This window comes from Scleropages formosus, chromosome 23 (assembly GCF_900964775.1).
Source record: "Scleropages formosus chromosome 23, fSclFor1.1, whole genome shotgun sequence".
Taxonomy (NCBI): Eukaryota; Metazoa; Chordata; class Actinopteri; order Osteoglossiformes; family Osteoglossidae; genus Scleropages; species Scleropages formosus.
Window position 1 is genome coordinate 3545725 of NC_041828.1, and position 9364 is coordinate 3555088.

The following is a 9364-nucleotide window of genomic DNA, read 5'->3' on the forward strand; positions in this document are numbered from 1 at the left end:
AGTGGTAAGGGAGCTGAATCAGGAGCCTGCAGACGGCAAGGTGGTTGCCCTAACCGCCGCGCCACTTGCTGGCCCCTTTGAACCGTATCAAATGCCGAACATGTGCGTGAACTCAGTGAGATGAACATGAGATCCCCAAATAGAGGGAGATGTAAATTCCCATACAGGTCAAAATGAAACTAAAAAGAGACGAATGTCGAAACACGGAAGCGACACCATTAAACGCGTTAAGGAAAACAGCGGGAAGAGTTCAGAGTTGGGAAAGCAGTAGGTTGCGGCCCACGTTCCGGTGCAGACGTCAGGGTCCAAGGGGGGCGATCGATGGCCTGCGTTGCGTTGCGTAACACAGGAACTGACGGTTTCGCACCTCCCGAAATAATCGGGACACCGTGTCTCTGCCGCCACGCGCAGGGCACGGCCTTAAAATAACACGTCCGAGGCACTTCGTAAAACCGACTACAAAAAAACGATCGTGTGGACAAATAATTATTCTTAAATTATTATATATTTATTACAATAAGAGCAATGGTACATTTGTGTGCGGCAGTCCTGTGAGCCGGAGCCTCGGCCGGACGAGAAGCGGGGGACGCCTGTAAAACTGCTGTCGTGCGAGAATCCGAGCCCCCGCCCCCACCCCCATCCCCACCCACGGTCACAGACAGAGGATGTTGTTCACACCCTCGGTGCGATGACAGCCCGTCTCCAGGACGACCGCAGCAGCAGCGGTCCGAACACACTGAGAAGACCACTCAACTCGACTCGTTTCACCCCTTTCGCCCTCTTTACCCTAATGTCAATTCACAAAATATTATACTTTGAATATTTATATTATATCTTATTGCATTCATATTTACTTTTGTACATAATATCCACTGAAGTCCTGGGTTTATTGCAACAGTGCTGTGTTTTATGAATTCGACACGATGACGGTGGCCGTGCACAAATCACGACTGTTGGTGTGAACCAGTAAGGCACCCGATGAACTGGGGGGGCTCGTGAATTAGCATTTAGTAGTTTCATTAGTTGCGCCCTCAATGCCTCGTGAGGACGCTGTGTGATTGAGCATTATGGATCGTTCCTGGATGGCGACGTGTCTGCGATACTTTGTCAGCCGCTCCATCTTCATCCGTTAAAAATATTACAGACACAGTATAATGTACAAAAGAAGATGCTGTAAATCAGACATTTTTTATGCAGAAATCTATTGCACGGTGCGTGAACCTTCCCTTCATTCCTGAATTCCTGGAGGTGCAGAGGAGGTATTGAGGAGGAGACGAGCACACGGGGGAGCGACCACACGTGTGTCCAGGGGTAACGAATCCATACTGCACCCTTGCGTGTGTGTGTTTCCGTGACAAAGGGAGGCACAGAGAGTCGCTGTGTGTTCCCGATCCCTTGAAGATACACACATCAAAGTTCCTCCTGGGGTCCTTCTCGTGATCCTCCTCGAACAAGGTGCCGTTTAGGGAAATAATAAAATAGCGGTGACCAAAGATGTGACCGGAAGTGTCGTCCTGAGTCTCCCAACCTGGGGACCGGGGGGTTGTGGGTTCTCGCCCGGGGCCTTTCCCCAGGCTACTTGCTCTTGCTGGAGTCCTTCTTATGGGGGTGTTTCTGGGCTATTCCGTAGGGCACGTGGGCAGCGATGGTGCCCATCTCGGCAGCCCCCTCCACATGGAACATCTGGTCATCGAAGTAGATATGGGGCCGGATCTTCTCCAGCATGGGGCCCTTGGGGGCCCCGGCTAAGAAGAGCGCCTCGTCCGTCTCCAGACCCCAAGCTCGCAGCGTCTTGAGGGCGCGGATGCCCGAGCTGGCAGCGCTGCGGGCCGTCACCAGGTAGGTGCGGATGGGGCAGTCCAGGCGATGGCCCTTTTCATAGAACTTCTTCTGGAGCTTTCCCAGGGCCTCCAGGAAGCCCTTGAGTGGCCCCTATTGGCCAGAAAAAGAAACACTGCACTGCCTATGTAAGACCACAAGGGGGCGCTCCTGCACACATGAGATGTTATGGGTTGAAACAGGATATGCGGTGGCACTATTTCTGGCCAGGGTCTACGTGCAGTGACACCGGACGCATCAGCAAATGTGTAGCGAAAGGCATACGGTTAGAGCTGCAACGTACGTGGTCCAGAAGTTTGTTCTCGTGTTCCTTCTCGTGCTCAAAGAACTTGTCCAGGCCGTGCGTCTTGAAAATGCGCTCCGACTCGTCGGAGAAGAGCACGGCGTCCCCGTCGAAGGCCACGCGCAGCTGCGTGTCCGACACTTCGATCAGTTTCTCCGGAGTGAACATGGTGGCCGCTGCGATGCCTAGAGTGAGAGTGAGAGAGAGAGGAAGGAGAACACACACACACACACACATACAAACACACATAGAGCACAAACACAAACATACACAGGAAAGTGCTTCCATTGTGGGACAATCCACCTTTCCCGCATTGCATACCGGGCACGCTCACCTTCAGCCAGCGCCTCCCGAACCTTCTCCGCATCTGCAGACAAGTACAGGTTGGTGTGGTAGGCCTTCAAGTAGCCAATGGGACTGCTGCCGCCGGTCATGCAGAAGCGCTCAATGAACAAGTCTGTGGGCGAAAGACTGTTGATGAACACTTTGGGTCTTCATACTTTCACAACGTGTCACCCTGTGCAGGTGAAGTGATGGTTGACGGGTAAATTTAATCAAAAACACAAATATGAATCCCCACGTCTCAATAAAATCATCATCACACCAAAACAAAATAATTAAGACCCTTCTCACTTCCACAAAATGATCCACATCAAAAAACACTAACAAAAACTACTAATTTTATAGAAAAGTCAAACAAAAAGTAGGATTTATAATGCAGAAGTTCTGTTGTACCCTGGATCACAGCGGTATAAATGTTCCCGGTGGGTAACAAGATGCGACTTAGTAAAGAGGAAATAACACACCCCAAAAAGATCCCATTAACACAAGGATCGACAGACATCACATTAATGCAGCACACAGAGAAAACTCTCAAATATCCATAACAAAACAAGAACTTCCTGTGCAGCGGAGGGTGATGGGAAGACTCCACCTACTCCACCGCTACATTATACTTCATGGATGTTCACTGATGTCCTAAAATCCCCCAGGAGAAAAGGATACTTGTTTTATAGCTTTGCCTGTGTTCAGATCTCTGTACGTTATCAATAATCCACAAAACGTATTTAGTAGTGGGGGGTAAATTCGGAGAACTCTTTTTTCAGTGATTATTTGCATTCTCTTCAAGCCTGCTGGGACAGCAGAGCTGCAGTGTGACGCACGCATCGCCTGCGGTGACTTGGCGGACGGCGTACCCGTTGGAGGAAGAGGGTACAGAAAAAAAGAGACCGGGAGTCCCAGGCACAGCGGGGGCGTGTGGGAGAGGCGAAGACGGCGGCCACAGGGAAGGCAGGGGCCAAAGGGACACTGGGGTGGCAGGGCAGCTGATTCCACTCGGATGTTTTCGCACACTGACCCTCCCCCAGGACCACACAGGGACCCGAGAGACCCCCGAAGCACATTCTACACTGTGTGCCTTTCATGTGCGTTCTGTGATCATGTAAAGTTTGCTTTGACTTAATATCATATTCGCTCGTTCTTTACCCAGCTACCGCACGTATCCACAACACATAATGCAGTGGTTATGGAACTGTGGCAAGAACATCACGTTCCGCAGGTGAATGAAGGGGTTTGCAAAACAGCTCGATCATCAGAGGCATATTGAGATGTAACTGCATCAAGATGTAACCACATATCCCATTTGGAATGTAACCGCATCAACACGTAACTATGTAACCCTATGTAATTGAGACATAACCCAATGAGACGTAAAGACGTTGAGATTTAACCTCTTTGAGATGTAACAGAATCAAGATGGAACCTCATGGAGATGTATCCCCCTTGAAATGTAACATCATCTTGATGTAATAGCAACCAAAGGGACCATATGGAGATGTAACCCCTTCAAGATGTGACAACATCTAGCTGTAACCATGTGGAGATGTGACCCCACTGAGATGTAGCAACACTGACATGCAACCACCCGTCACCTAATCTTAACCTTAACCTGGGATGTAACCCCCCTCAAGATATAAACCCCATTAAAACATAACCCCATTGGTATTTAACCCCACTGAGGTGTAACCTGATCATGATCATGCTGCATGAGACGCCTACTGTAAAACTGTTCAGTTCACATTGTGTTGAAACGCAATTGAGGCTTTTAAACCCCCAGCAAAAAGACGATATTTGCCCAGCACAGCTTATATATTGGCTCCGTTAAACGTACTGTACATGTTCAGAGGACCTTGCCAAAGCCAGAGCACAGCAGGAATGTTCTCTGAGAAGCTGTGTTGTTGTTCCACACTGTACCAAACAACATGCCTCTGTCCTGCAGGACCTCCTGTGTGGAAATAGAGTCCCCCTCGGCCGCCCTTTCCTTTGTGACGGAGACCCCCTTTTTCATCCAGGCCGTGGCGGTCCTTTGATCTGGCAGAGAGGGCTGAGGTGCACTCGGCCGAGGGTCTGCTGAGCCCGCCCGCTGACCGTGACGTGGTTTCTCAGTTCCTCTCACACAGATCAAAGACTGGGATGCAGCTGGCCCCCAATGGGTGGGGGACAAGGAGAGGGAACAGGAAGCGGTAGGCAAGTGGCTAGCGGGTTGGACGTAAGGGTCAAGGTCCCTGAGCCTGTGTGGGAAGCAAAGGCCCGGCTGGACACCAGAAATCATTGGCCCCAAGGTGGGGCAAGCAGTGTTTTCCTGAAAGTTCCTACCCAACCGTAACACGCTGCTGCAGTGAACAATGGCACGTCGAATTGATGAAAAAAAATCAATCAACTAATCGATGAAAGCAGAGGATACTCCATTCTCTGAAGTGATGACAACAAATGATTTAAAGGTGCTGTGATGGATACTGGATGGGTGTTCGCTTGCCTGTGGGTCCTTTGTGTGTTCATACAATTTTTTGTGGGATCATGGATCGGACTCACTGTGGTAATTGATGGTGTTGATTAGCCTCACTCCCACATGAGCATGATTGTAGGTCACAAGCACAATGTCGAAGAGCTCTTCGCTGTCCGGGTAAAGCTCCCGAAGTTGCGAGTTCACAGTCTCCAAGGCCTGTGGGGTAGAGAGGATTGGGGGATGCTTTAACAAAGAAGCTGAAGGTTTCAGCTTTGAGCTCCATTCCTCACTGCTATTGCAGCAGCCTTGAACAACACAAATTGCTACCCTAGGTGACCCTTCGCTCAAGCTAAAACACCCAGCTATACAAAGTTATGAAAAACTGGAAGCCGCTATGGGAAAAAGTTGTCAGTCAAGTGAAGCTTCAGTCCTCATTTCACACAGCAAAAACTCAATCACTTGGTCAGTCGCTCTCAAAACCTGCTTGTCTGGTTCAGGAACACGGTGGTCCAGAGCCCATCACAGTAGCATATGGCACTAGGCTAGGCAAGGTACACTCTGGATGGGAAATCAGTTCATCAAATGCCAGTGACACCCTATCACACACACTATGGGCAGTCTGAAGTCACCAGTTCACCTGAAACATGTCTTTGGACCCTGGCAGAAAACCTACACAAATATGGGGAGAAAATGCACACTCTGGAGATCCCTTTGGCACCTTGGAACTCGAGTTAGACCTGGATGGGTGCCAACTGAAAAATGAAGACTGAGGACCGTGTACATGTGTTGCTGACCTTGACGAAAGGGAAGGCAGGTCCAGGGGCAAAGGGCTCATTCTCGTGCTCCACTTGGTATTTGAGGTATTCCTCAACCCCCCTTTCCTCAAACACCTTCTGTTCTGTCTCTGTCCGGAAGAGCACCCGCGATGACACAGCGATGGTCACGGCATTCTCCGGCTTCGGCTGAGGGAGAGAAATTCAAAGTGAAACCCCCAAGGAGAGCTCTCTCCGTGGTGGAGGAGATGCTGGGAACTACAAAAGATGGATGCTCCATGTCAGCACTTTGTTGGATGTAGAACAATCCGGTTTGATGCCTTGTACCACTTTTTGTGGCTGGAGAGAAGGTTGCACTAAATACACTTGGAACATGCCAACTTTTTGGCCTCCACAGGCCACCCACAGGGTTCAACATCCACTTAGCACTTCTCATCTTCCCAGCCTTCCATCTTCACGCCATCAGTTCATCGCAAAGTGCAGTCCAAGGCGCAGATGGCAGATGCAAACCAGCACAGTGATTCAGGCACCCAAATATAGCAGGAGTGTTTACTGTACCTCATGAGAAACTCTGGAGGTGCAGGGCTGGGGGCTTGTGAGCCCAGGACACCACCAGAGATTGTGCTCCCTGGCAATCAGTGTGTGAAAAAGCGGCGTTGATGTAACATGAGAGCAGTTGTGACGGTGTGTGTGAGATTTGGGGAGGGGGGTTCGGTAGGACTCAGTGCCTGCCTGCAGGGACATTCCAGTTGGGGCAGCCGGCAGGCAGTCAGTCACCCACCACAGGACAGCCTCCAGCGGCTAATTTTAGATGAAAGGGCTTCGCTTAGATGCCAGCGGGTACATGGTTGCCTAGAACTCTGCATGCAACACGGTAATGTAAAAAGACCATGCAAACACACAAGACGACAGCGATCACAAAGGCCGGGTCTGTACAGGGGAACCAGTCCCCTCAGGGTCCCACAATCGTGACACATTTTCTACTTCTCATTGTGTTGTTTTTTTTTCTAAATAGGCATTATTGTTAAACTAAATGTTAAATATTCATTTAATTACCATGCCAGGGTATGAACCATAACCAGAATTTAGACGACATGTCTGTTAATCTTTTAATGGTGCAGAACGAGAGGATTTTAGAAGTTGAAAAATACGTCACCTGATTTATCTTACCGAGGTCAGTCGGAAGCAGCAACATGCAAACGTATTCCCGAGGGAACTGCCTATTTCAGGCACACGCTTTGCATTAAAGCCCACCGGTCATCCTCAGTATCAATGCACTAAAACTGTGAGTCGGCATTTCCAGAAGCACACATTTAGATCAAACTGTGCAGCCACACTTCAGTCAGACATTGAATGAAGGTTTTCCCGAATGCTCTCGCAATGATACTTACAAAAAAGATGCCGCCCTCCACCTTCCGGGCTCGCCGTACTGCCCCCTTTGTAAAAGGACAGGTGATGTCAAAACTGGACAATCAGTCTCTGAGTGATCTTGGCCTACTTGAAAATTGACAGTTTTCAATAATCGCAAGCCAACGGTGACATAATCCAGCACAGCTGGGTGACGTAATATTGCTGTTACATGTTGACTTTTGTGTTAATTTTAAGTCATGCTGGCTAATGTATTAGAAGACAGACACTAAGTGGTAAAAAGCAGAACAAAGAGTGAAGTATATAAATTTGAAGAGGTACTTCCGAGCTAAAGAGAACCATAATTTTAGATATTTTCATTTACATATTAAGTATGGCCTAATTAAAGCCTTTTCAGTGAAAAGACATTTGGGAAATATTACATCTTGCATTTTAAGTCTTGCGTGCAGAAGGAGAGATCGAAGCTGACTGAGTGTGACTTTTAAAAAGAGCTGTCCGTAGAGCAAGTTATTTACTCGTGTCATTTGCTGGCTTCATCTGAAATGGAAGAGCAACCCCTTGGCATGCACTTAACTCCGAGAGCACGACAGGTATGTCTCATGGCGTAACTGAAAATATCGCAGCGGTTCTTTCCAAAGAAATCCATAAACAGTTCTCTGTCATTACAGGCGAATGTTATATCTCTTCTGTGTGCTTTCACACAAACTCTACTTGTCCATCTCACTCGGGCACACTCATAGACAAAAATCTTCAGTGGGATGAAATAAAAATGAAAATGTTCATGAACGTGTCAAAAAAATTGAAAATTATGGGTTTTATTTTCCATTGCTTGCCACGGTCTGTTTCAATCGAATGTAGTCCCATTCGGTACGCTGTATGCACTCTGGCTAAGCTAACAGCAGCTGAAATAAAGCTGCACCTGATGCGGCTCAAGTAGAATTATCCCCCGCCACTTATAGACCTTGTTTAACAGGCACTGCTGCCCTGTCCTCGGAGCCGCCTGTCAGCATCGATTCCAAGAAAACATCACCAGACCTCCAGTCAGAAACTGGCATACACAGCAGCAAGGACATCCGACAGCCAATCGCTTTTCGGCAAAGGCACGGATCATGGAATCCTTATTTTAATCATCACAAATCCCTGTCATTGTCCCCTCAGGACAATTTATGACAAGCTGTAAACAGAAGCAGAAATGGAATAAGCGCTAGTGCACACAGAACTCATCGTTGTCCCAGTTACTGATGTGCAAGGTGGGAAAAGGTACAGGGAACTCAGTTAGAGGTGTGTGGTGACAAGAGGTCAGTCCATCTGCATGCAGGTGCTCAGTGTAAACGTCATTCCGATAGAAATGGCTCCAACATCTCGCCCTCCTCTCCACATGCAGCTGGTGCCAGTCGTCTGCTTCTGAAGAGTAGTTTAGCAGTCGAGAGGCACAGAAGGCGAACTCACCGATTTGGGTTTGTTGACAGGGCCGCTGTGGCCATACGAGTCCTCGGTGTCTCCCCAGGAGCCTTTGCTGTCCCCGTTGGCAGCAACACTGGCATCTGCTCGGCCGTCATGTGTGGCGACAGCCTGCCTTGAATCGAGGCTCATCCTTCCTCTTCCCTCCGTCTGCTCATTCACCACCTTGTGTCGCAGTTTTCCCTCACGATGTCCAGGACGGCACCGATCACGCTCCGAATTGCTCCGCGTTCACCACGTTCTAGGTCCCGCTCTCCCCTCCCCACGTGGGCAAAACCACTGGTCTTCACTTTAACTTCAGAGCGGGTAAAGCAGGGGATTGGAGGTAAAGAGGATTCAATTCGGGGTAAAAACCCACCCTGTTTTTCTCCGCACCTTTGGCTCGTTCCCCCAGCTCACCATTTGCTCCTCAGCACCGATGTGCCTCCTTTCCTTTCGCTCGCTCTCCACCGCCTGGGATACTCTTACTCTGAACCAGCTGACAGGAGGCCCGCCCCCAGTCCTTAACACTTTGCTGCCTGCTAAATGCACACACGCACAGTTTGCTGGACACTTGCAGGTAGCAGCCAACGGCCAGCACGCTTCCAGACAACACACACTGTCTCTTACACTGCTGGCTGCTCTGCACCATACATCGCTGATTATTTTCACCAGAGGTTTGCCAGCTGGCGTTCATGTCACACTGACCAGACATTTCAGTCTGCATTTCTGCGCTCCCTGTTACACCCTGCAAACTGTTCAGCTGGACGGAACAAGGAGTCATCAATACATTTCCAGGAATACCTTACTGTCTTTAGGGAATTCATAGGTTTGCTGTGTACTAGGGGACCTGCAACTTGGCCGAAGGTTATCAGA

The 9364-nt window shown here is 49.2% G+C and overlaps 1 protein-coding gene across 3 annotated transcripts; it reads right to left on the reverse strand.

The window, feature by feature from the left end:
* Positions 1–266: 266 nt before the first annotated feature.
* On the reverse strand, positions 267–8963 carry nt5c1aa (5'-nucleotidase, cytosolic IAa). Of its 3 annotated transcripts, none has more exons than XM_018759887.2 (7): positions 8498–8963; positions 7072–7116; positions 5702–5869; positions 4994–5123; positions 2457–2579; positions 2123–2307; positions 267–1932 (listed from the first exon to the last, which is right to left on the reverse strand). In XM_018759887.2, exons 1-7 carry the CDS (start codon positions 8639–8641, stop codon positions 1576–1578), a joined length of 1152 nt encoding a protein of 383 aa, XP_018615403.1. In that variant the 5' UTR covers positions 8642–8963; the 3' UTR covers positions 267–1575. The 3 variants fall into 3 exon arrangements, with proteins under 3 accessions (XP_018615403.1, XP_018615404.1, XP_018615405.1); XM_018759888.2 differs by having other exon boundaries at positions 7471–8576; XM_018759889.2 differs by lacking the exon at positions 7072–7116.
* Positions 8964–9364: the final 401 nt, after the last annotated feature.

Coding starts and splice junctions, on each gene's coding strand:
- nt5c1aa (XM_018759887.2), bottom strand. CDS start 8,641: ATGAGCCTCGATTCAAGGCAGGCTGTCGCCACACATGACGGCCGAGCA. Junction 5,124..5,701: donor CTGCCTTCCCTTTCGTCAAG/GTCAGCAACACA, acceptor TCTACCCCACAG/GCCTTGGAGACTGTGAACTC. Junction 2,580..4,993: donor CAACACCATCAATTACCACA/GTGAGTCCGATC, acceptor TTTCGCCCACAG/ACTTGTTCATTGAGCGCTTC.